The sequence below is a fragment of the Hakea prostrata genome, chromosome 5 (genome assembly GCF_041222555.1).
Source record: "Hakea prostrata isolate BN-2017 chromosome 5, UWA_Hpros_2, whole genome shotgun sequence".
In the NCBI taxonomy this organism is placed as follows: Eukaryota; Viridiplantae; Streptophyta; class Magnoliopsida; order Proteales; family Proteaceae; genus Hakea; species Hakea prostrata.
Genome location: NC_142604.1, coordinates 4,268,419 through 4,294,404, shown reverse-complemented (window position 1 = coordinate 4,294,404; position 25,986 = coordinate 4,268,419). Strand labels below are relative to the sequence as shown.

The 25,986-nt window shown below is 38.7% G+C and overlaps 4 protein-coding genes and 1 non-coding gene across 5 annotated transcripts; 2 read left to right on the top strand and 3 right to left on the bottom strand.

Moving 5' to 3' along the window:
- The first annotated feature begins 4,007 nt into the window (after positions 1-4,007).
- On the top strand, positions 4,008-6,261 carry LOC149014522 (uncharacterized). The gene is made up of 2 exons (XM_089156837.1): positions 4,008-5,732; positions 5,951-6,261. The coding sequence occupies exons 1-2, from the start codon at positions 4,287-4,289 to the stop codon at positions 5,963-5,965; spliced, it is 1,461 nt and encodes a 486-aa protein (XP_089012963.1). The 5' UTR covers positions 4,008-4,286; the 3' UTR covers positions 5,966-6,261.
- Positions 6,262-7,877: 1,616 nt separating this feature from the next.
- On the top strand, positions 7,878-7,958 carry TRNAL-AAG (transfer RNA leucine (anticodon AAG)). Its single transcript has one exon. It is a non-coding gene; the product is annotated as a tRNA-Leu (tRNA).
- Positions 7,959-9,941: 1,983 nt separating this feature from the next.
- Positions 9,942-12,353, bottom strand: LOC149014520 (putative indole-3-acetic acid-amido synthetase GH3.1). Its single transcript, XM_089155632.1, has 3 exons — positions 11,912-12,353; positions 11,725-11,826; positions 9,942-11,644 (listed from the first exon to the last, which is right to left on the bottom strand). The coding sequence occupies exons 1-3, from the start codon at positions 12,229-12,231 to the stop codon at positions 10,294-10,296; spliced, it is 1,773 nt and encodes a 590-aa protein (XP_089011758.1). The 5' UTR covers positions 12,232-12,353; the 3' UTR covers positions 9,942-10,293.
- Positions 12,354-14,083: 1,730 nt separating this feature from the next.
- LOC149014519 (putative indole-3-acetic acid-amido synthetase GH3.1) lies at positions 14,084-16,483 on the bottom strand. Its single transcript, XM_089155913.1, has 3 exons — positions 15,761-16,483; positions 15,574-15,675; positions 14,084-15,475 (listed from the first exon to the last, which is right to left on the bottom strand). Exons 1-3 carry the CDS (start codon positions 16,078-16,080, stop codon positions 14,095-14,097), a joined length of 1,803 nt encoding a protein of 600 aa, XP_089012039.1. The 5' UTR covers positions 16,081-16,483; the 3' UTR covers positions 14,084-14,094.
- Positions 16,484-17,607: 1,124 nt separating this feature from the next.
- On the bottom strand, positions 17,608-19,540 carry LOC149014518 (putative indole-3-acetic acid-amido synthetase GH3.1). The gene is made up of 2 exons (XM_089156391.1): positions 19,119-19,540; positions 17,608-19,017 (listed from the first exon to the last, which is right to left on the bottom strand). The coding sequence occupies exons 1-2, from the start codon at positions 19,538-19,540 to the stop codon at positions 17,676-17,678; spliced, it is 1,764 nt and encodes a 587-aa protein (XP_089012517.1). The 3' UTR covers positions 17,608-17,675.
- Between the last annotated feature and the right edge of the window lie 6,446 nt (positions 19,541-25,986).

Below are 25,986 nucleotides of genomic sequence, written 5' to 3'. Positions count from 1 at the left end.
AACATGCCTTGACGACTTTTAATGCATATCTCAACCTAAACTTTTTCAATTATTATTTTTCTCAATAACGTATACGATAACTCTTGACCATCTGCATCATCCCAAATTTTAATAGGCACCTTCATCCATCATACATCATCCATCATAACTCTCTTCTTAGAATCCAATTTTGTGGGTCCATTCAAAGCTAGTTAATTTTTCTTTTCTTTTTGTTTGCCATTCAATATTGCTTTGTTGTGAATATTGAAATGTTGTAATGGATCTAAAATTCAATTGTATAATTATTTTTATTTGAATTCAAAATTAATGTCTCAAGTCAATGCATTTTTTTTAACCCATGTAACCATCTAACAATAGGTAGCAAAATCAACAAGATGTGTTGGACAATAGAAGATTAGACTCCTTAATCTCAAAATAAACAATTTGTAAAGAGTAAAATCATGATCTTGATTGGTTAGAATAAATCCATAATTCACTCCAATTATCATAAGTCTATCTTAGAATAATGTCACTTCTAACATAATAGAAAAAAGTGTACTATAAGAAAATGTGTCCATAAATAATAGATTTATTTTTAAATGAGTGCAACCCGAGCACTACTACCAACAGGAGAGGGACAGACAACAAGTACTGTCTTAAGCCAATGTCCGAGTAATAGGCGCTGAAGTAACACATGTCATACTCCCAGAAAAAGCTTGAACGACCTTTAATAAAAGGGTACCTATACCCGAAACCGACACATATAAATAGGTAAAAAATACCTAAGGGTGCGAGACAACTCTCTTCAAGAAATTTGGTAAAATAACTCATAACTTCGAGAGAAGGGGTGAATTATAATTTAAAATCTTCATGAGACTTTCAATTAAAGAAAAAAAAAAATAGTATAGGCCTCCCTTATAGGATAGATTATGGTGTTAATTCTTTCTTTTTTAAATTTTATTTGATCTATATATTTAGATAAACATTGCCCGTTCATGTGGCGAAAGCAATATGATGGGATATAATTGCTATAATGATAATGGATGGTCCAATTTAGTCGTTTTCTTCCTTGTAATGATAACGTGGAAAATTAAACATCACTTTCATAGATTGTGGATCACTATGAAAGTATATAAATCAAGAGCAGGTGGCTTCACTAGTCTTATCACATCAACATAATTCAGGTATGGAAGGTTTTAAATGTTAACCTTTGAGGGTTTGGTTACTACCAAAAAAAAAAAAACCTTTGAGGGTTTGGTTCAATGGGCAAAACTCTCTCTTCATAGTATGAAGTTACTGAATTTAAAATTATTTAGGAAAACGACACAAAACTATTTAGGAAGATGACAATTAAATAAAGAAAAAAAAATCATACTTTTCAGGGGAGAAATCATGGGTTCGACCTTGCGAATAGCATTTCATTTCCAATATTAAAGAAACACAAATACAAAAAACAAAAAGAAAATAAAAGAAAAAAAGAAGAAGAAACATAGGATTTATTTTACAAAAGATAACACTATAAAATCAAAAGAGAGTAAGGATAATTTATAAATTATGAAATAATACAACTAACGATATATTCATCATTTCTTCTAATCAACTAATTGTTCCAAGAAAAAGGACAAAAAAGTCATCAATTGTGTCAATACATTTTTTTTTAAATGGATGAGATTAAGCTTAATTTTAGTTTTTAAATGTTAGTGTTGTATTTGTTTGTTTTGCCTTTAGTATATTGTGCCTGATTGGGATGTTTCTAAGAAAAGGATGACTCTTTGTGTATTTTGGGTCTTTTCATTTTCTTGGGATGTTGATTTTTTTCCTTAATGTTGATACAAATTACCGTTTATTGTGTATAGGCATCTCTCAAGTCATGAAATTTGACATTTTAAAGATAGATGGAATGTCATATTCTCACTCTTGTAATCACAATTACTGAATCTAAAAAATATCACATATTACGATCCAAGGGTCACAAAGGAAATACTTGTGCAACAACAAACAAATGCTCATTGATACTTACCATCAACGACTTCATCTATTGGCAATAACCAATGCTTCTAAGCGAAGAGGTTAAGATTCAATGCTCCCAAAAGATATCGAGGGGATTTTGCTTGGGAGCAACACTGTTCGGAGCATTGAACATCTTAACCGTTTATATATCATTTACTTAATCTAGATCGTTTACATATAAATTAATTACATGATCTAGATTAAATTTGTCCTGTCCAATGCTTCTAAGCAAAATCCATGTTGAGGATATAGTCGAGCGTGTAAATTGGTCCGAACAAACCTCATATCCAAAGAAAAGAGAAACTAGGGTTTCTTGGCTCTGGGGACGATTCATGCATGGGTGACACCACATCACTGTGAGGTCATTTACAGATCATGGACACGTGGACAATGGCAAAATAGAAAATCCGCACCTCCCAAAATAAACTTTCTACTACCTTATCCATCACGCAGTTATGCTCTAGTCCCACTCCCACTCCTCAAGAGTGTTTTGGGATTTTGGCAGACTTATCTTTATTCCTTTACAAGAAAGCCAATAGGACGAATACAATATTTTATCATATAAGTGTTCACACCTAGAATATCTCCCTGGTGGTCATCGATGGTGAAAGGAGGGTGGCCCCACACACAAGTACTAGTTGGGTAGAGAGTCCCACCAGCTAAGGCAAGCAACGCCAGCGGAGCCTTCGAAGCACTTGAAAAGTTGAAATAAGGAAAATGATAGAATGGACGAAATAAAGAAGATAAATTTTCAACAACACCCCTGAATTATTTCTTAATATTAATATCATCCCTTTGGTTATTCAGTTTATCAGTCAAATATCCCTCATTATTAATGACATTAATCTCAATTAATTCTTATTTATTTATTTCCAATATTATTCCTATATCTTAAATCCCAATTAATTTTATTTATTTATTTCTAATATTATCTTCATATCTTGAATCTCAATTAATTTTTATTTATTTATTTTTTATATTATTTTCATATTTTAAATTCAAATTCTTTGTATTTAGGCAAGTGTCCAACTATTAGATGCTCTCGTCGTGGTACCAGCGTTAGATCCCAATTACCACGAGCAAGACATCTAAAGCTTAGGCAAAAGGGATTTTTTTTTTTTTTTTAGTAAAACAACAGGGATTTCAATTCTTATATTTTAAATTTAAAAATGCTTTTATGAATCATATCTTTCAAACTTTGGAGGATTTTCAAAGAAGAGAGAAAGTCATACATCATAGAGCAAAACAAAAAAACAAATCAAGCATAGTTGTCTTTGTCCTTAGTTTTAACTCACATCAATACTCAAATGTGAGATTTAAGTGTAGATCATCTCTCCTAACGGGGAGTAAAGAATGCTCCCTCAAAAGTTTTATAACCATAAATACATGGACAAACAAGTGAAAAATAATAATAATAAAAATTATAAAAAGTGAGACCCATCACGGTATATTGTGACCCCGGTAATCAATAGTTGAGGATGAACTAATATCCTATCCATTTTTGACAAGAAAATGAACAATTCATTTCCTTGTAAATGTGTAACATATATCCAATTAATTTGTGGCATGTCGCCTCTTATGGCGTTTATGATGGAAGATACATATATCGTATTCACTGTGCTTAATGTTTGTGGTGGTTGTTACAACCGTTATTTTAAGGGCTTGGGCTCGACTCATTCCTTAGGCAGGATGACCTTGTCTATTACATGTATGACATTTTGTCAATTTCTATTCTTTGGTTCGGATCGACCTTGGTTCATGCCATTGTATTGTCTTCTTTAAATATTTGTATTCCTTGTTTAGAAGAGTTTTCAGCTTTGCCAAAAAATAAATCCAATATTCTCGGTTGGATTGGAAAAATTCGGACCGGGGCGGCCTTTCTTTGTGGCAAGGGGTGTAAATGATATATTTTCCTTTCAAAGGGGTCTAATAAAAATTATATAACTCAAGAGGGTGGCATTCATTTTATGGGTAGCTCAGGGGTAGGCGTTGAAAATTTCCCAAGAAAGAAAGAAAGAAAGAAAGAGAAACTTCCCCAAAAGTTGAACTCAGAGACAAATAATATACAGACACACAACATCCATCTTCTTCTTCTTCTACTCTAAAGACGCAAATCCTCACTGTAAACTGCTCAGCCCTCACTTTGGCCCCTCCACCGCCGCCGCAAGAGACGCCGGCGAACCCTCACCACCACTCCTCCCCTCGCCATGGACGGCTTCTAAACCCTGACTCAGGTCTACACCACCTGGATTTCTTCCTCTCCATAGTTTCAAGGATTCTCTTCTCATCCGTTGTAGATGGAGAATCACTCCTATTCTTCTTATCCGGATTCCGGCGACTCTTCTCCTCGATCGCGTGAAATCGATCTGGAGAATCAACCCTGGGATGAGACTCCCAATTACAAGGTGAAATTCATGTGCAGCTATGGCGGTAAGATCCAGCCTCGCCCTCACGATAACCAGCTTGCTTACGTCGGTGGCGACACCAAGATCCTCGCTGTTGACCGGAATATCAGATTCAATGGCCTCATCAACAAGCTTTCGAATCTTTGCGACACTGATGTCTGCTTCAAGTATCAACTTCCAGGTGAAGACCTCGATGCCCTAATCTCCGTTACCAACGATGAGGATCTCGAGCATATGATGATCGAGTATGATCGTCTTTACCGCGCCTCTGCTAAGCCTGCTCGTCTTCGCCTCTTCCTCTTCCCGACAAACCCTTCCAATCCTTCTGAGCCCAAAGCCGACTGGTTTGTGGACGCTTTGAATTCTCTGCCCATCCGATCTCTTGATTCAACTTCGCCTCCTGCGGCCGCTGCTAAGCAATCCAACCCCGATTTTCTCTTCGGATTGGATAAAGGATCAGCTCCTCCGGCTCCGGCTGTTACTAATTTGCAGGAATCTACCCCGGAAACGGCCGTTTCGGGGATTCCTCCCAGTGACGTTTCTTCTCTGTCAGATTCGACCAGAGAAGATCGGCATATTGGGGGAGGAGAACAGATGACCTCTGCGGAGATCCAGAGCAAGATTCATGAGCTTCAAAGATTGCAGTTCGCTAACCAAGAACAACAACAACCAGTTTTCCAGAGGAAGAGCGAGGAGAGCCTCCCTAGGGCATATGCCGGTGAATACTATGTCCAACCTGTTCCTGAGAAGTCGGCTCCACAGCCAGCCCCTGTTCAGGCGACGATGTCGGTTCCGGCGGCTTACTGGCAAGAGAGGCACCTGACTGCTGGAGGATATGCTCCTGCCCCTGCCCTTTCAGGAGTTGCGGCGACCGGAGCTGAACAACCAGTTTATGTGATGCACACTCCGGCGGGGATGTACCAGGCGCAGCCGCCGACAATGCGGCCGATGGCGAATCAGATGGGTCAGCAAGGGTATTACGCGATGCCGCCGAGAATGGTACCAGATGTTTATCGGGATTCAGCTATGTACGGTATACCCCAACAGCCACCACAACCTCAGCCAGGGAAGATGGGGATGGGAGCATATACCGACGGAGGGGTTGGATTGGTAAGGCAACAGCAACCACAAGCGCCACCAGCAACTGCTGCTGCCGGAGGAATGCCTGTGGGAATTACGGCTGAGACAGGGTATCCACAGATGGGGTATGATAGTGCAGGAAGGCAGGTATACTATACTGCGCCGGGAGGTATGGTGCCCCAGTACCAAACAGTGAGTGCAGCGAGTGTTGATGCTAGACAAGGTGGAGCATTGAACCCAGAGAGCAAGATAGGCAAGGTATCCCAAGCGTCAGTGTGATTTTCATTGTCCCCTCTTTTTATATAAATCTCTCTTTCTTTCTTCTAATAATTAGTGTAAGTCAGTAAACTCTGCTGGGTTTTGCTAGTTTTGTGTGTAGTGTATGAGGTGAAGATCAGTTTATCGTTTATATAAATACATATGAGAAGAATAATAACCAGTTATTTATTCTGTCTGTGCTCAATTTGAATTCTCAGCTTCCTCATTGTTGAAAATAAGGAAAAGCTGAAAGGAGAAGAGGAAGATGAAGAAGCTTCTTGGACTAGGTAATTAAACTAAGCTTTGTGGGTGTTGCATGAAATGATTGATCCACATCAGTTCTTTTCTGTGAGATCCTGCCCACCATGGTGGTCCTCTTTGTTCAGAGAGAGGCAGAGAGAGAGAGAGGGAGGCTGCAATGTGTATGCAGCATTTACAGATTGCCCATTTTGCCTCATTGCATGAATGAGAAGGATTACATTTATTATGTAAAGATTGGTGCAAACATTTAAAATCGTTTGTTTGGGAATTCTAGGTCAGTATATGAAATTTCAGCTGTTTGTGAGTGTGGTCCTGATGCTATTGTGGGATCAGTGCTAGTGCACGCCAAAACATCAATATGGACAGAAATTTTACCTTTGCTGGGAAAGGTAGGACAGTCGTTTAATCCCATCTTGCCTTTGGGTTAATTCGTCTTCTGCATTTCATTGGGTCTGTCTTAGTTCATTCGCCAAGAGCCCATGACCATAGTTTAGAGTTCAGATCTTCAGACACTGAGATCTGCAAAACAAACGATATAGTGATCATCGTCGAGAAAGAGGATTATAAATATCTTAACCAACGAAGATTAGTTATTGGTTGTGTAGATTCTGAGCATAGAAGGCGTCAACATTAATGAGATTTCATTGTTTTAGGAAGGGGCAAGGGTAATTTTGTATGCCAACAGCTTTTTTTACTGTTAAATAAATGGGTCCAAATGTTTAGGATCATGAGTGATGGACGAATGTTGCATCAGGTAAAATTTTGGGAAAGCTTACCTGGGTCTTTTTCAAGATAAAGCTTAATCATAGTTAAACATTTAAACCCGTGATTTCTAATAAGATACTCTGTGTAGCTCTGTTTTAAATATTTAAATGAATCCCTCATGTTTCATAATAATTAATAACACACTGTAACTCAATTAGTTGTTTTCATGTGGTAAAAGTACTTAATGTCATTTGATGACCACTAAGATACCCTCCTTCAATCCTTCTGCTGCTTACTTCTGGCAAAGTAATACTACCTCAACGCCATCCTACCTGTGTGTGCTTCTTCATGACCCACCCTGATCTGCTTCCCAAACCCACTGCCCCATGCTCTCATACCCCAAAAAATGAATGAAACTCAACTTAAGGTTTGTGAAATCCTAAGTAAATGCAACTGTTTCAGGCTTTTCAACTGGGCTCAAACCATAAATTAATGGGAAAAAAATTTCTTGGTCTACTGTATTTTAAAAAGGATTTAACTTATGAAATTGTTTAGAAAAGTTTTACCTTGAAAATGTGATGAGGGAACTCAACTCATGTCAGCCTCCCACCTGAAGTTCAGTCTTTAGGAAGCTCAGAGAGCAATTTTCATAGTCTAGTAATTGATCTAAACCTGATATTCTTCCACTGATTTCGATATCTTCTCTACCTCTTAAGCAAAGGTAGTGAGCGGATTTAAGCACTTAAATCAATTCCATTCTTTTTTTTTCTTTCTTTTGGTAAGAATCAATTCCATTCATAACATAATACTTCTCACCCGAAATGGTATACTCAATGAGAGAGGCCTTTCCTTAGAAATGGTCAAAAGATAGGGCAGCAACAGGAGGGGAATTTGCTTTTTCTTTTGCTGCCGATACCTTCTAAAGAGTTGGCTTTTTTCTTCATAGATGAAGATGGCACTTGTGTGTGTTACAGAAGCAGCACAATATGAGGAGAACACAAAATCTCCACCCTTTTCAAGAATTCAGATTCCATTCTCAAATATCAAAAGGAAAGCGGGGCTGACTCGAGACTGAGATGCTGTGCAGTGGCAGTGTATATTTCAGCGCAGCACCCATTCATAATTCTAGTGGCCCGTTTGATCAGGTTTTAATGGTATCTCAACAAAACTTTACAACAAGTTGAGATGGCCGAGTTGGTCTAAGGCGCCAGATTAAGGTTCTGGTCCGAAAGGGCGTGGGTTCAAATCCCACTCTCAACAAAATTTTTGGTTATTTAAATCCAGGTATTTGAAATTCTTGCATTCATGATTTGAAAATTTATACATGTTTGATTATAAAACATTCATGGATTCATGAAACACTTTTTCACCTAAAAATGTGAATTTACCCAACTATTGAGTATATTTTCACATGTTTGATTATAAAACATTCATGGATTCATGAAACACTTTTTCACCTAAAAATGTGAATTTACCCAACTATTGAGTATATTTTCACATGTTTGATTATAAAACATTCATGGATTCATGAAACACTTTTTCACCTAAAAATGTGAATTTACCCAACTATTGAGTATGGGGTGAAATCCATAGATTCAACTCTAAGTATAATATGGATGAAATTTGCAGATTCAAGTGGAGTAATCTGATGGAATTTTACTATAGATTTGAGGTTATCCAATCAGTTAACTTTTTGAACCATAAATCCATAGATTTGAATTTCCATTTCATTTCAAATCCTTGAATTCATGTAGCCAAACAAACCCTGGGTGTTATCTCTTCATTTTTTGGGGGCTGGGAAGGTAATTATTTGATGTCTTTTCCTCCCAGACTAAGCCAGTCCTATCAACATGGCCAGAACCAAGCCAACCCAGCTATGAAATGACCAAGGGGCAAAGGGAGGATGTGGTGAAGAGCAGACATCAGATTGAATCCGGGAACAGATCTGGCAATTAACTAACACTGGTAACTGGTTGAATTCAACTCGCCCAACACAAAAATAAATGATCTCGACTGGAAACTCACAGGAAAATACTCAAAAGAAAGTATGGTGTATGTGATGCTCACAGTGCACACAAGTACTTACTGACAAGGATGTACCAAGAACAATGGACAGAATTCCAACTATTCCCAGTTGTATAGTGTCAACAGGAAAAACTAGGAAATAAGAATACCCATGTAAACATTGATGTCAGATAAGAGCTATGTATTAAGCAAATTAGTAAGCTATGTCAAGACTCGAAGCTTATTCAAGCAATTACATCAGTAGTTTAGTTCTACTCATATCCAAGTAACAAAGCAAATCCCTGCACCAGCACCTAGGACTTTGTACCCACAACAGCAGCAGAAGCCAGCACCAAGAGTCGAACACAGATTTTCAACCCATCTAATTGTCGTCACTACTGCTATTCCAACTAGAAGAGAACTTTCCAATCTCAATCAAACATTCAACACGACCAGAACCAATCTCCAGGATGGTGTATCGCACCAACCTGAACAAAGTTCACATGTACCAACGACTTCACCCTATCTCTTCTTAGGCATGACGAATGGACAACAAATCCATCAACGCTGTTATTTCCATTTTCCTGAAGAGATTGACCATCACAAAATTCCAAGAGATGGGTTTCCCCGGCATCCATCGTCTGGGTCAAACACCCACAAATACGATTCAATTTTCTTTCCAATATGTTGTCTAATTTGAGCTAGAATAGCAAGCTAACTAATCCCAATACACACAATGGCAAACCAGTTGACCGTAGTAACACAGTGTAAACCAAGTTCAATATCAGATTTAGAAGGTTGTCTGGTTCTCAGCAACCAGCCAAGTAATGCTGCAGAATCAAGGCTGCATATAGGGCTTTGGCATGGCCAACTAAAGGTGCTAACAGAGTTCTGAGAGTAGAAATTACCAAACCGGCCATGAGATGACTACCAAAACAGGGTCAAATAGGGTAGGCAGTGGGAAGAATCTTTTCTCCAAGTTCCAGCCAATTCTGATGGCCAACAACTGAGTTATCAAAGATCCCAACATAGAAGGTTAGACGAGACAGACCAGTAGGAGTTTGGACCCAAAGGGATTGGGAGGAGCTCACCTGGACAAGGTTCAGTCCTCCAAACCAATGCTGTATATGAGTACTGTTTGCAAAGATAAGGGAGCTTGAAGCAAACTAGTTTAGTCTAACATTTATCAAGTATACTTATCTAATTCGCTCCGGATGTGGGCCGCGTGTCACAAAATCTAATCATAGCCGTTCAATTTTCGTACAATGTTTGTGTTGAACCCTTGAGTGGTTTGGATGGAATGAACAAGATGGTTAAACCAAACTGGTATTATTTGTACTCACTTTTAATAATCAAACAAAAAAAACTGAAATCCTAAATCAATCGAACTCCTCTGCATCGTCTTCAATATTGACCTGAAAACTTGAATCAATCCAAACTTTTCTGCATCTTCTTCCGGTCTGATATTTAAGTTTGCATTACACAGTTGATTTTGTTGACATGTCATGCATCCCGATCATTAGCTATGCAACCAAGAAGAAGAGGAAGAACAACGGAAATTAATTGATTTTTTTAATTTCTTATTATTCAATCACCATCGTCGTTCTGGAGTCCACTGAGGGAGCCCAGGGCTAAAATGCGAGGAGAGAACCCTAGAGTCGAGAAGCTCCAAGATTGGTGTAGCCTTGATGCATCTTGGGACCTTGTATTGATTAATGGACGCTCCCCTTGAGATTGCGTTGTCCATGAGCTCATCGAATGTCCCTCTTTTCACCACCCTTATCTCCAACGCTCCGATCGACTTTTCTGCAACTCTTCCTTGTCTGTAAACTGAATCGAGCGATTCTTCCATGGCAAGGCAACACTTTTCCATCACCTCATCGCTTGGAGCGTTCTGCGGGTCCTTCACCGTCAACTCCCAAAATATCACGTAATGCCCCGGAATGCTCTTCGTGTCAGCATAGCTGGTGTAGTCCACCACGGTCGTTTTGTACTCTCGCAGCAACTCCGACGCGTTCTCTATCGCTTTCTGCAAATCCTCTTCGTCGGTCTTGTCTGCGTCAATACTCAACAGGACATTCTTTCTCCCAACGATGTGGACTTGTGGAGCCGAGTTGTGAAACCCAGTGACTCTGACTATGTCCCCAACTCCGTATCTATAAAGACCACCGTACGTGGTGACAACGAGTTCGTACTCCTTACCTACTTCCACATCGACCAGGTCAACCATTTCGGACGATGCTGGTTCCTGGGGTAGGAACTCGAAGTAGGCAAGGTTGGGCATGATTGTGTAGGAAACCTCCGAGGGTTTGCACAGTGGCTTGAGGTTGATGCCAAAGTAGCACTCAGAGGAAGCGTAAAAGGTGCATACGATTGGTAATCCGCCGCTTAAGTACTCAAGTGCTGGAATGTATTGAGCCATGGAACCCGTTACAATCGCATCAAGGTACTTGGTGTTTGGCCAGATTCTGGTTATGATTCCTTCCCAATTCCCACTGGAGCATTCGTCGGTGATGAAACGAGCGAGTTCAGGGTTGGGTTTGAGGATTCGAGACATGTAATCCTGGATGGACTGGTCGGTGATTTTAGGATTCAAGGTTCCAGTGGCGATGTCATGGGCGAGTTGTTGCCAGTTGAGTTCGAGGAATCGGATAAATCTAACAAGGCTAGAGGCAAACACGGCTCCGACTCGGAGGACTTCCTTTCGCTCATAGAGGCCGCATAGCATCTGTGTATACATGCTCTGGAACATATCAGGGCAAACAATGGCTTCATAGGGACTAGTGTTTGCATTGTAAGGGTCACTTGCCCTAGTTTTGAACTGCTTGCTCTTGAAGTAGTTTGTAAGGGCTGGGCGTGCTAATATCCCACCGGCTGTCTTCGTTTCGGCTTTGACAGAAAAGAAGTAAAACCCTTTCCCCTTGTCCAAATCCTTGAAGTACCTGCAACAACAACAACAACCAATGGAAGACCGTGAACACCGTTTTGCGTTTTTGCAGGGAAATTGTTATATAATACTCACGCGTTTATGAGAGGGATGGGAAGCATATGAAGATATAGACGGCGATCCAGCTCTTGTTGGGTTATGGGCATCAGCTTTCTCTCACCGGATGATGTGCCGGAACTGCAAACGTTTTTCGGAAACTAATCAATTAAGCGTTTATAAAGAAAGTTTGTGATAGAGAAATTCAGTGGATAAGCAAGCAAACCTAGTGAGGAATTCAGAGATGGGGTGAATTGAGAAGATCGGAGAACGATCACCATTGGCGATTCGTTGAATATCAGGCTTGATATCCTCGTAGGTGATGACTGGCACCTTGGATTTGAATGCCTCCGGATCGGTTGCACCATTAAGGTGGTGTCGGCGGAGATACTCAGTGTCTGCATTTTGGGACAACATATCAGCCAGAACATTCTTTTGAATGGCTTTGGCATTCTTGGTCATATCTTCCATGAAGTTAAGCACCTTCGCATGCTCCTCGCAGGCAGCAGTGCCCAGCGGCGTCGACAGAGGTGTGACTGCAGCCATCAACGTAGAAAAGGAGGCGAGAGCAGGGGAGTGATGAGGAGTGGTAAGGGCAGAGTTGTGGGTTGAAGCAAGGTTGTTTAAGTTACAGGATATGGCCTTATCAATAGATGAACCAAAGCACAGACAACCTACAAGGAAAGAAGGAGCTAGAGGCAAGTAGAATATGGCAGTATTCATTGATATATATGAGCCAAGGGGATAAGGAAGGAATATTGAAGGGCGGCGCAGCAATTTTTCTCTATATCCCAATTAATTCAACGTGGATTTTGTTTTGCATGCATGTGGTACCATTAGAAACAGTTGAATCGACACTTCTTCCTCGTTCTGGTCGGTTCTTATCTGTTCTTTCAAATTACTCTACCCTTCCAGCCTCATTTATTGACTGCTGAGGAGAAGGGAAGAGAAGGATGGGAAGTAAAGAACGATAACAAAACAGAGCACAGTTAAAAAGTTTTACAGATGACTCACAACTAGTTCTGGTCTGAAAATGATGTATCATGCATGCATTCAGTTCGAGGTCGTTTTCATATATTTTTGGTAAGATTTGAGGTCCCTACGACACATAGTTTTCAATAATTATCTTCCGTTCTTATCTGATCTCTTTGCCGCTCTCCCCTCCCAACCTCCTAAATGTTTTTTTATTCACCGTTCTTATTAAAATGCAATAGTTGCAGCAAATTGGGTAGGGTAGTGAAGAAGTAAAGATAATTGAACAGGGGATTTCACATTCCACCATCCAAGGCAAAGAATCCGAAAAACCAAACCCCCGATTTTGTGTAGTATAAATCTTCTCCGCCCGGTTGTCCCTCTATCCATCCAAGGGAAGAGGTGTGTTGTTTCATTGGCTGAAAATGAAGGTATTGTCATTGTTTGAAAACTTAAGTGAGATGGTTGAGATGATATGAGCACTTCAAATCAAGAACTATAAGGGGTTCGAATCAAGTTGGGTGTTAGTCATTCTTAACAACTTAATGAGATGGTCGAGATGATATGAACAATTCAAATTAAGAACTATAATAGTGATTAAAAGAGAAATGGAAAATATTACATCAAGTTTAAAAGTTAGCCAAACCAGAGAGAGAAGGGGAAGGAAAAGAAAGGAAAAGAAAGATATTCTACAGTTGAAAAAGATAACGAAAAGGGAATTGTTGTGAACTTCAAGAAGATAATAAAGATAAAATGTTGTTGCCTGCTTTTAAAAAAAAAGAAAAGAGAAAAAAATGGATATTATTGTCTATATTCAAGAAAGAAAGGGGTTGTTGTGCCCCAAGGCTGCGTTTAAAAAGAAAGGGAAAACTGAGAAATATTGAAATGATAAAGAAGAATGGGAGGTAAAAAAGTATTGAAAAGAGAAAGAAGAATTGGAGGTTGAAAAAAAAATTAAGTATTTATTATTTTTTACATCTTACACAAGTTGAGATAACCCATATTCACAATTTTTTGTTTATTATTTTTTAGGTTAGATCAAAAATTTAGATTATTGATGTAATTTGATAAACTTGAATTATTATTATATAATATAACCTATCAAGTTGGTGCTTGTCTGCCATTGTCTGAGTTGAATATCATATATTTTAGACTGGAGTTGGAATACCATATTTTAGACTAGAGTAAGAATTGATATTCCTGGAGTGTTGTAAGAATCAAAATATTGAGAAATATCTTGAGTAATGTACAGGTAAGTGGATGTACTCAGCTGAACCATGTAAAATCTAGTGACCTGTGCCTCTGTGGTTTATTTTATCTGGTAACTTGTACCTTTGATTTATTTTCTATTTGATTGTGCATGATTCCAATTGGGTGAGTGATTGCTCTAATCCCATCAGTAACCAAGAAGAGGAAGAACAAAACAAAATTATTCAATCACCATCGTCGTTCTGGAGTCCATTGAGGGAGCCTAGGGCTAAAATGCGAGGAGAGAACCCTAGAGTCGAGAAGCTCCAAGATTGGTGTAGCCTTGATGCATCTTGGAACCTTGTATTGATTAATAGAAGCTCCCTTTGAAATTGCGTAGTCCATGAGTTCATCGAATGTCCCACTTTTCACCACCCTTATCTCCAATGCTCCAATCGACTTCTCTGCAACTCTCCCTTGTCTGTAAACTGAATCCAGCGATTCTTCCATAGAAAGACAACACTGTTCCATCACCTCATCACTCGGCAGCGCCTTCTCTGGTTCCTTCACCATCAACTCCCAGTATATCACGTAATGCCCTGGAATACTCTTCGTGTCAGCATAGCTTGTGTAATCCACCACCGTCGTTTTGTACTCTCGCAGCAATTCCGACGCGTTCTCTACTGCTTTCTGCAAATCGACCTCGTTAGTCTTATCCGAGTCGATACTTAAAAGAACATCCTTCCTCCCCATGATTTGAAACTGAGGAGCTGAGTTGTGGAATCCATTAACTCGGAGTATGTCGCCAACTCGGTACCTATAAAAACCGCCGTACGTGGTCACCACAATTTCATATTCCTTACCGACTTCCACATCTACGAGGTTAACTAGTTGGGGTGGTGATCCGCCATCATTCGGTGTGGACGATTTGGGTTCCAGGGGGAGGAACTCGAAGTAGGCAAAGTTGGGCATGATTGTGTAGGAAACCTTGGAGGGCTCGCACTTTGGATTCAGGTTGATGCCAAAGTTGCACTCGGAGGAACAGTAAAGGTTGGACACTAACGGTAATCCGCCGCTGAAGTAATCGAGAGCTGGAATGTATTGGGCCATGGACCCTGTGATTACTGCATCAACATACTTGGTGTTTGGCCAGATTCTGGCTATGATTCCTTCCCAGTTTCCACTGGAGCATTCGTCAGTGATGAAACGAGCGAGTTCTGGGTTGGGTTTGAGGACTCGAGACATGCAATCTCGGAGGCACGAATCGGTGATTTTGGGATTCAAGGACCCAGTGGCAATGTCATGAGCAAGTTGTTGCCAGTTCAACTGGAAGAATCGGATCGATCTAACTAGGCTAGAGGCAAACAAGCCGCCGACTCGGAAGACTTCTTTTCGCTGATAGAGGCCACATAGCATCTGTGTGTACATGCTCTGATAAATGTCGGAACAAACAAAGGCTTCGTAGGGTCCGATACATACATCAGAAGGATCATTTGCTCTCACCCTGAACTGCTCACTCTTCAAGTAGCTTGTCAGGGCTGGACGTGCTAACAACCCACTAGGTGTCTTTATTTCAGCTTTGATAGAATAGAAATAGAGTCCCTTTCCCTTATCCAAGCCCTGAAAGTACCTGAAACAACAGATTTAGAAGACAAAATCTAGGGTTTCATCAGTGGGATCGAACCATGCAAACACCATTTCTGCATAGGTTATATATATAGTACTTACACGTTTATGAGAGGTATGGGAAGGATTAGTTGAATTCCACGGCGATCCCGCTCAAGTTTAGTTGTGGGAATGAGCTTTCTCTCACCACATGATGTTCCAGAGCTGCAAAATTTTCTGGGTAACTAATTAATTGAACCTTGACAAAGAAGAAAGTTATAAGGTGAAATGAGAGGATAAGCAAGCAAACCTAGTGAGGAATTCAATGATTGGGTGAACTGAGAGGATTGGGGAACGATCACCATTGGCGATGCGTTGGATCTCGGGCTTGATATCTTCGTAGGTGATGATGGGTACCTTGGACTTGAATGTCTCCGGATCAGTTGCACCATTGAGGTGGTATAGGCTGAGATATTCAGTGTCGGCATTTTGGGACAATATATCGGCCAAAATCTTCTCTTGGATGGCTTTGGCATTCTTGGTCGCATCTTCGATGGAGTTAAGCAGCTTCGCATGCTCCTCACAGGCGGCAACGCCCAGCGGCGTCGACAGAGATATGTGGGTAGCCATTGTTGAGACAGTGCGATTCTGAGCGAGGTATTGGCAAGATTATAAGCTGGTAATGGACGAAGAAGTTAACGCAGAAAACAAAAGAAGGAGATGGTGCGAGACACTGATAAGTGCAGCAGCACTGTGGCAAAATTAAGGCGTTACTGGCAATGCAGCATGCAACATTAATGGTGTCCTCCACGTTTAATAAACTTGTTGCCAAGTGTCCAACCATATGAAACGGTGGAACAGTAACACAGTTTCACAGATGGCTCACGTTACAAGTCCTGCTACAGAGCTGATATTATCATATCGTGTGCATCTGAGGGACTTTGTGCTCTTGGTCCAAAAAGTAAACTAAAGGCCTTTGTGCTCTTCCTGCTGCACCACAGAAAGGACTGGGTTTGTTGTTGCTTGAGCTTAAATCTGCTGGATCTGGCCCTAGAGTTGTTGAATCAGCTCGAATATAAGGGTTGTCATTACCTTATGTTGTTGCTTTAGCCCTAGAGTTCATCTTAATCACTATAATTTTGGACAAAGTCAGTTTAAACAATGTATTTATGTTTCTGTATTTAATTTAAATGCTATTCTCTGTCCATTTTAATGTATGCGGGGTTTTTTAATCCACAATTGAACAAAATAGAGTGGATATTTGACCTATTTTGGAAAATTCCTTCCAAGTAATTAGCATGGGATGGATAAGAACCGACAATTTTTAGAAGCCATGATTTTCTGAATACATTTTGGTTTAGATCAAGTACAAGATCACGTACAACTTACTTAATGCTAGATCCAAGAAATTTGGTGCAAGATCACGTACAACTCACTTAATGCACGTACAACTCACTTAATGCTAGATTCAAGAAATTTGGTACAATGAAAATTCTATATAGTATTACAATTTTATGAATACATTTTAATTTAGAACAAGTATAAAATCATGTACAACTTAGATCCACAAGAAATTTGGTGCAATAAAAATTCAAAATAGTATTGTAATTTTTTGATTACGCTTTGGTTTAGATCAAGCACAAGATCACATACAATTTACTTAATGCTAGATCCAAGAAATTTGGTACAATGAAAATTACATCAAGCACAAGATCACGTACAACTTACTTAATGCTAGATCCAAGAATTTTGATGCAATAAAAATTCTAAGTAGTATTGCAATTTTCGATCATGCTGCTAGATCCAAGAAATTTGGTGCAATAAAAAATTTAAATAATATTGTAATTTTCTGATTACGTTTTTACAACTTACTAAATAGTACTGCAAATATTAGGTTTTCTTGCTTTAGAAATTCCTTCCTATTATAATGATTCATTAAAAGAAATGTTGCACAATGAAAAACTGTATGATCTATGCACTTGTGGGTATTAATCGATATATTTCTACTTCATCTAAAAAAGAAATCATTTTAATTTTTTACTGGTTCTTAATATTGCTAATTCTTATTGCAACGAGTAAACTTGAGAAGAAAATTACAACTTCACAATGAATTCCTTTTTCCCTGGATTTTTTTCTTCTCTTTTTGGTAGATATTCCTCTTTCTCGAAGAAACTCAGTGATAAATTATTAAGAAGAGAAAGAAGAACATCTAGCACCGTCTTCATTCATCTCGGAACTTGTTTAGGACAAGAAGGGCTAAAATGTGAAGAGAGAACCCTAGAGTCCAGAAGCTCCAAGATGTGTGTAAATTTGACAGTCCTTGGAACCTTATATTGATTAATGGAGGATCCTCTTGATATGGAGTAGTCCATGAGTTCATCAAATGTCCCATTTTTCACCACCCTTATCTCTAGGGCTCCAATCATGTTCACCGCTCTCTCTTCTTTGTAGACCCAATCTAGCGACTCTTCCATGGCAAAGCAACACTGTTGCATCACCTTATCACTGGAGGTGTTCTCTGGGTCTTTTACCTGCAACTCCCAGTATATTACGTAATGCCCTGGAATGTTTTCTATGTCAGCACAGCTCGTGTAATCCACCACGGTCGTGTTGTACTTAAGCAGCAACTTCGATGCATTCTCCACTGCTCTCTGCAAATCGGCTTCAACGGTCTTATCAGCGTCAATGCTCAACAAGACGTTTTGCCTCCCAACAATATAGAACTGCGGAGCTGAGTTGTGGAACTCAGTGACTCGGAGAATGTCACCAACTCGGTACCTATAAAGACCACTGTACGTAGTGACCACAACCTCGTATTCTTTACCAACTTCCACGTCGACCAGGTCAACCAGTTTGGTGGACGATGTGGGTTCTTGAGGGAGGAACTCAAAGTAGGCAAGGTTAGGCAGGAATGTGTAGGAAATCTCTAACGGGTTGCACATTGGTTTAAGGTTGACACCAAAGTAGCACTCAGTAGAAGCATAAGGGATGGTTACCAGTGGTAATCCGCCGCTATAGTAATGGAGGTTTGGGATGTATTGGGCCATTGAACCTGTAACCATCACGGCAATATACTTGGTGTTTGGCCAGATTCTAGCTATGATTCCTTCCCAGTTCCCACTGGAGCATTCGTCAGTGATGAAACGGGCGAGTTCAGGGTTGGGTTTCAGTATTCCAGACATGCAATCTCGGATGGACGAATCGGTGATTTTGGCATTCAAAGTCCCGGTGCTAATGTCATGTACGAGCAGGTGCCAGTTGAGTTGGAGGAATCGGATCGCCCAGAGTAGACCAGATGGAAAAACAGTGACCAACCGGTTAACTTCCTTGTGTTGGCAAAGGCCACATAGCATCTGGGTATACATGCTTTGGAAAGAATCGGAGCAGAGGATGGCTTCATAAGGGCTGGTGTAGACACTGTAAGGGTCGGATCGGTTTGTCTTGAACTGCTCGCTTTTGTAGTAGCTTGTCACGGCGGTATGTTCCGGTATCCCACCGGGTGTCTTAGAATCGTGTCGGACGAAAAGGAAACCGAGAGCCTTGCCCTTGTCCAAGCCTTGAAAGTACCTATATATAACAACAGAAAACCATGTAACAACACCATTTGGGCAATGGCACTACTACTTTTGTTAGTAAATGCTGTAAGGGAAAGGTTACACAGTGCTCACACGTTTATGAGAGGAGTAGAAAAGCTGTGAAAAATTAGACGACGATCCAGCTCTTGTTGAGTTGCAGGAATGAGCTTACACTCACCAGACGATGTTCCAGAACTAATTAAGAATTCAGAGATGGGGTGAGTTGAGAAGATTGGGGAAGGATCACCGTTGGCAATGCGTTTGATATCGGGTTTGATATCATCGTAGGTAATGACTGGTACCTTCGACTTGAATGTGTCGGAATCGGTTGCACCATTGATGTGGTATCGGCGGAGATACTCAGTGTCGGCATTTTGTGAGAGGATATCGGCTAAAACCTTCTCTTGAATGGCTTTGGCATCTTTGGTCATATCTTCAATGAAGTTAAGCACCTTTGCATGCTTCTCGCATGCAGCAGTGCCGAGCGGCGTCGACAAAGAAGTGATGGTAGACATTGTTGAAACAGTGATTTTGAGTTTTTCTTTTTCAAAGATGCTTAGAACTCAAGCAGGAAATGATAATGGTATCAATTAATAAGAGAGGCAAGTGGCATAAGAGGAGTTCATGCATGGCAGAGCATTCAAGGCACGTTTGGTTTGTATCTGCTCCACGTTAACTCTCACTTGTTGCTGTGTCCTCCACTTGAAGTCTCATTGCACCCACTTGTCCCAAAATTAATTGAACCTAAAATTATGTAGAAAATTTCCAATCATTTTATAAATAGATTGTATAGTTTGCATTTACAATTCTGAGTGGTGACTTCCCTACAGAAATTTTCCTCTTCAAATCACTCAATACCTTCATTTCTATAGGTTTTGTGATCATACACACTCTCGAGGAATCCTCAGGTAGATGAAGTAAAAACAAAACATGAAAGGTAAAAGCCAATTAATTGAGACCCCAATAGCTCAAGAACATAACTAATTTCCTAAGCCACTCTTCTGATTGCTTCAACTTCTGATCTCCTACCTTTCTAGCGGATTTCAACGAAGAAGACGCATTTTTAACCTGTGAATAGGATCGGATATTTCCCTTGACGTGCTGATGAAGCAATCTCATAACATAATTTCATCTACAGATGCCTTGATTCTTCAATACCTCTGGCAGCTCTAACGCTTGCATCTACATATTAACATTCATAAATTACAAATTGCACACTCTCCAAATGACAAGTTGTACATTTTTAACATTCGGTATAAAATTCTATTAATACATGAGTGAAATGTCCATATTGATCTCATTAAAGTCAAATGACATAACTACCCCCATACAGTTCATTTTGAATTTGAAATGTTCATTTACTTAAATACCCTTTTGATGGTTAAATTAAATACCTTCATACCCCTCATTTCAAATTTACAGGTTCAATTATTCAAATACCCTCCAAAAACAAATTACCAAAATACCCCCATCTTTAATTCACTCATTGTCTTCACCAACCTATATGCCTCTTGATCCCTCTCAAGCTGGCCTCAGCTTTCAGTATATCTCCACAGTCTCATCAAACCATGCTTGATGTGATTCAAGCCTCGCATAATACGCTATTGAATCTTAGGTAGTAACAACAAATGGATTCACGCTTCAGAACCAAAATCAAAACACCAAATGACGAATTCGTGCTTCAAAACCAAAATTGAAACCCCAATTGTGAATTTGTGAATCTGCAGAAAACCTTAATCCTTTAAATATCTGTAGAAACTCTCGATCTCTCCTTTCTCAGTTTCTGATCACTTTAGTCAACCAATACCTACTATGGGAATTCAAAATTTTGAATACTACAGATTCCAATCTTGAATTCTTTCCCAAATCCTTCTTCTTTGCCAAATCCACCTAAATTCGCTGATCCTCTTATTTCGGCAATTTACCCTTCTTAAGGTATTTAAGTAATTGTACTTGAAAATTTTGAAATGAGGTGTATGGAAGTATTTACGTAATTTAACAGTAATTGCACATTCAAATGAACTAAGGGCAATATGGACATTTCATTTGTGACATAACAAAATCTTGAATGGAAAGTTATGTGCGTGCAACTTGTAATTTTGAGAGTATGTAATCTGTAATTTAGGGCACTAAAACATGCAACCTAGAGTTTAAGCCCTACTAAAGCATGCAATTTGTAATTTACTCTAAAATAAATTGATGTAACTTTACTCCTCTTAACCACTATATATGTCGTTATAGAGGATTTGCAAATTCTCATATTCTGAGAGAAGAAGAAAGTAACAAACTGAGAGAATTTAAGCATTAAGTGGAAAATATACTATGTGATTTTCAATTTTCAACTTGAGTTGAATTTAATCTTCTTTCCTCTTCAGTTTCTATTTTAAATTTTATTTAATCACTTCTTTTTTTATTTTTATTTTTATTTTTCCGTTTAGAAAATGAAACGGATTTATATTTAATTTTTTTCTCATAGTTAATTACGAATAGTATTGTAAGTTTAACAAAAGAATAAGTAAAAATATAAGGCTTCTCTAAGAAGGTTATTTGTAGTGATGTGCTGGAGGCAGAACTGATGGCGATAAAAGAAGGGCTTCATATGTCACTTAATCTAGGGGCGTGGCCACTCCAAGTGGAATCAGATTCATTGCAAGCTATATCTCATTTGAAGCCAAATGGGAGTTTTCATGGAAAATATGGTGACATAATTTCCGCTACCACTCGCATGGACATGTTTGATTTACCCATGTGGGTAGGGAAGGAAATAAAGCTGTTGATTGGTGCTCGAGAATGGTCCTTCCGTTGGATAGTAATTCGTTGATTATTTAAGACCCTTCTGTAAATCTGAAGGAGTTACTTAGGGCAGATCTACTGCCTAAGCCAGTGTAGTATCTTTTTTGTTCTTTTTGGGTCTTGTTTTGACCCCGTATTTCTCACTACCAATATATATATATATATATATATATATATATAAAAGCATAAGGTTATTAGAAATTTTGAAAAGAAAAGTAAAAATAAACCGATAAAACTTAATTGTAGGGGCATAAATAATTGTAGACAAAGTTAAAAGCTAGAGTAAACAGAATTTTAGTAAATAAAATAATAATAATAATAATAAAATCAAAATACAGAGAACAATAGTAGTTTTCCTCATAAAAAACCAAATATTTTTTTGTAACAATATGAGGGAATGTATTAGTGGTGACTTTTTTCCCCACATTAATGCAATATCTGAACCTTCAAACTCGACCTATCCAAATATTGGCCCTATGAACTAACAACGCAAACATTGACCCCATCAACATATCCCCACTAAAAGTCTAGTATAATCCATAGAAACCGATAGCAATCTCATATTCAGGTCAAAAAGCACACAACTGTCCAATGCAAAAACATACTGCAAACCAGAAATATGGACTACTAGAACTTGTATTGATTAAAGGATGATCCTCCTAATAAAGTGTCTTCCTAATTTGAATTATTTTCAGAAATTATTTTATTTAGATTCTCCTCCTTAATCACAATTGGCACGTTGTCTTTTTAGTCTTGAATCAATGGGATAAAATTGGTAAGATTGTCCATTAGCCCTGAAGATTCTGCCATAAAGTCGCGAGAGAAATCACTCAAAAATTGCAAGAAATAGGCAAAATATTGATATGTTGGCAATATATCGGTCGATTCAGTGATATATGCGAAATATTGTTTTGTAATTTTGAATTTCGACTTATGTTTTGGTTCGCCTTTTACCCAAATGACCAAAATTCACGGCAAAAGGTGTTTCATGCCCGGTGTCCTAGGTGCGAGTAATTCCAAATTTACCCATGAATTCTTCAATGTTTACATGTATCTTAACTACCTCTCAAAATAGCAGACTGAAACCCAAATTAAACGTTAACCAAAAAACAAAATTTGAAAATTTCTTCAACGATCGCCTTTTATTTATTTATTTATTAAAAGAATGAAAATGTTTCATTAATTTCCTTGAAAACACTTACAAATATTTACTACCGATTGCCTATTCCTGCTGTGTGAATTTCTGCCAGTTGTTGCCCAAAATTTATTTTCCAGAAAATCGCCTCTTCCAATCTTAGAAACAAAGGCCCATGAAAACCGTTATAGACCCAGCTCATTTCCTCATTGATATCTTTTCTCAAGGGGTCGTAAAGCCTAATGCTCTTCACAATTTCAAATTAGGTAGGCCAGTTGAGATCTTCTACCTATCTGGGTAAAGGTCTATGCTCCTCTCCCCTCTACTACATACTACATATTAGGGAGGAGGGGCTTACCTCTAAATTATGATAAAATGAATTCTTCTCTTAAATAAATGTATGAAACGAACATAGATCCGAACTCTACCTAACCCTTCCTCCCTACCACCTAAAAATATATATATATATATAATATTTCAGATCATGTAATCCATAATTTGATTATTTAAACGAGTGAGATCACCAAGTGGCAGAAGTATTGTAAGTAAAAATCCATAATCAGAGAATGATTGAACTTCAAAATGTTGTAAATGTATTAAGAGTAGTTGTAAGTAAAAATCCAGCTTAAATCAACAAAAAAAATACAAAAATTAAGAGTTCTAGCAAGATCCAGGGTGAGATAGGCGAGATCTCAAAGTGAGATATCCCAACTCTCTCGTGAGATCTCCCACCATGATTAGCTCCAAGAAATCTGATGCAATGAAAATTTTAAATAATACTGCAAATGTTAGGTTTTCTTGTTTTAAAAATTCCTTCCTACTACTATGGCTCATTAATGGACTAGTTTTGTCTTAAGGTTTGTGGTAAAAGAAATGTTGCACCATGAAAATTGTATGATCTATGTACTCATGGGTATTAATCAGTATATTTCGATTTTATACTGGTTCTTAATATTTCTAATTCTCATTGCAACGAGTAAAGTTCAGAAGAAATTTACAACTTCATGATGAATTCCTTTTTCCCCTAGATTGTTTTAGACGTTCTTCTTTCTCGAAGAGACTAATTGATAAATTAAGAAGACAAAGAAGAACATCTAGCACCGCATTCATTCATCTTGGAACTTGCTTAGGACAAGCAGGGCTAAAATGTGAAGAGAGAACCTTAGAGTTCAGAAGCTACAAGATATGTGTAAATTTGACGCACCTTGGAACCTTATATTGATTAATGGAGGATCCTCTTGATATGGAGTAGTCCATGAGTTCATCAAATGTTGTCCCATTTTTCACCACCCTTACCTCTAAGGCTCCAATCAGAGTTGTCAATCCTTTCTTTGGTATCATGCGCCTCTTTTAAGACCTTTCACTACAATCCTATCTTCTGGTATTCTGGGGGTGCATCTTCCAAAAATACACAGTCCAAGGTCAGGCTTCCTCTTACGCACGCTCACTCTTGCCACTCTCAATGCACCACAGCATAAACATTGAGCTCCCATTTCTTCACCAAAGTTGTCTCGAGCTCCTCTTACCCTCCTTCTGACCTTCCAAAAACGGCAGCATGCACATGGAACACTATGTATTGCGCCAAAGTTGCCCTCAGCTTCTTTTTCTTTCTTCCAAAAGTTCTGGATGGTATATAATTGGGAAAGGGTTTTCCAACTGATCATTGAACTTTCTGCGTACAAGATACATTCGAGTACCAGCAGGATGATATTCCCACATGATAACAAATGTATCGTCGAACTTTCTACATAGTGATTTGTAGAGTCTCCAGAAATACTCAACGATGCCACTAACTGCACTCAGCATCATGTTCCTACAATAAGGAGGAAGGCTTACCGATAAGCAATCTAAGATGAGAAGAACAACTACATTGTCTCAATATATAGCATACATGCATCATTCACAAAATTGCAAACAAAACAAAAATTCAAAGTTTAGAAACCATAGATGCTGCCTCATGAGACAGTTTGTTTCAACCCTAAATGCCAATTTCAGGTATGGTATAGAAAAACTAAAAACAAGTCAAATTTGAAAAACAATCAAGAATTTTGAATGATTAGTTCATCAGAAAAGAATCAAGAACCAATTCACCACAAAAACAGAAAGGGGTTATGATTGAAGATTACAATGGAGGAAGCTAGGGTTCCCCACACCCCACAGTCTTTACTGCAAGAAGCACATAAAAGATGCATTAATCTGGGTTTTTCTCCTATCATACTGTTATATTATATTATTACATAATATGTACTCTTGTTTTATGGCAAATATTTACCTTGGCTATCTTGCAAATAGATTAAATCATGGATGAATATCAATGCAAGAATCGCATTCTCACTTATCTCTTCTGAACTCTATACAGTCTATTCTTCCTTTGATAATGCATCACTTGATTGGAATGCATTAAACAAAAATATGCATTGGAGGATGAGGGGAGCAAGAAGTAAATTTAAGGCAAATTATCTTAATTTTTCAGAAAGGGAAGATGAGAAATTAAAAATATATCTACCATAAATGAGTAAATAATTCCCATAGCAGAATCAACCAAAGAATGTCGGGCAATTAAGAAGTCTCATACTGAAAAGCTATGCGTAGCAGAAACAAGAATGCTAAAAGGGATGTTAGTAATGAGTGTATTAGAGCTGACATGGGAATTATTTTAATCGACAACAAGCTGCGAGAGAGTCATTTGAGATGATAGGTCATGTTCAACAAAGGCCTAGGGTGGCCCCCGTATGGAGCAACATATGAACCTAACTGGAGGTAAAAGAATTAGAAGCAGGCCTAAAATAACTGTAAGGGAGATTCTGATTCATATTCCAATTATGACCTCAAGCAGAGCCTTCTAGTGGCCAAGGATCCATGTAGCAAACCCATGTAACTGAGATTCTCTTGATTTGCTAGGTTGTGTCTATTTTCTGTTACTTTTTTGTTGGACCCGTGTAGCCGACCAAATTGACTTGTGTTAACAATGAATTTATTGTTTGCTATTGTATTCATAAGTTACCGTCTTCTTAAGGTGGCTCTGAAATCAAC

Excerpts from the sequence above, each read along its gene's own strand:
- LOC149014522 (XM_089156837.1), top strand. The coding sequence starts at position 4,287 with ATGGAGAATCACTCCTATTCTTCTTATCCGGATTCCGGCGACTCTTCT.
- LOC149014520 (XM_089155632.1), bottom strand. The coding sequence starts at position 12,231 with ATGGCTGCAGTCACACCTCTGTCGACGCCGCTGGGCACTGCTGCCTGC. Across the intron at positions 11,827-11,911 it reads ATCTCTGAATTCCTCACTAG|TTCCGGCACATCATCCGGTG; the intron begins GTTTGCTTGCTT and ends AAACGTTTGCAG. Across the intron at positions 11,645-11,724 it reads CCCATCCCTCTCATAAACGC|GTACTTCAAGGATTTGGACA; the intron begins GTGAGTATTATA and ends TTGTTGTTGCAG.
- LOC149014519 (XM_089155913.1), bottom strand. The coding sequence starts at position 16,080 with ATGGCTACCCACATATCTCTGTCGACGCCGCTGGGCGTTGCCGCCTGT. Across the intron at positions 15,676-15,760 it reads ATCATTGAATTCCTCACTAG|CTCTGGAACATCATGTGGTG; the intron begins GTTTGCTTGCTT and ends AAAATTTTGCAG. Across the intron at positions 15,476-15,573 it reads CCCATACCTCTCATAAACGT|GTACTTTCAGGGCTTGGATA; the intron begins GTAAGTACTATA and ends CTGTTGTTTCAG.
- LOC149014518 (XM_089156391.1), bottom strand. The coding sequence starts at position 19,540 with ATGTCTACCATCACTTCTTTGTCGACGCCGCTCGGCACTGCTGCATGC. Across the intron at positions 19,018-19,118 it reads TCTACTCCTCTCATAAACGT|GTACTTTCAAGGCTTGGACA; the intron begins GTGAGCACTGTG and ends TGTTATATATAG.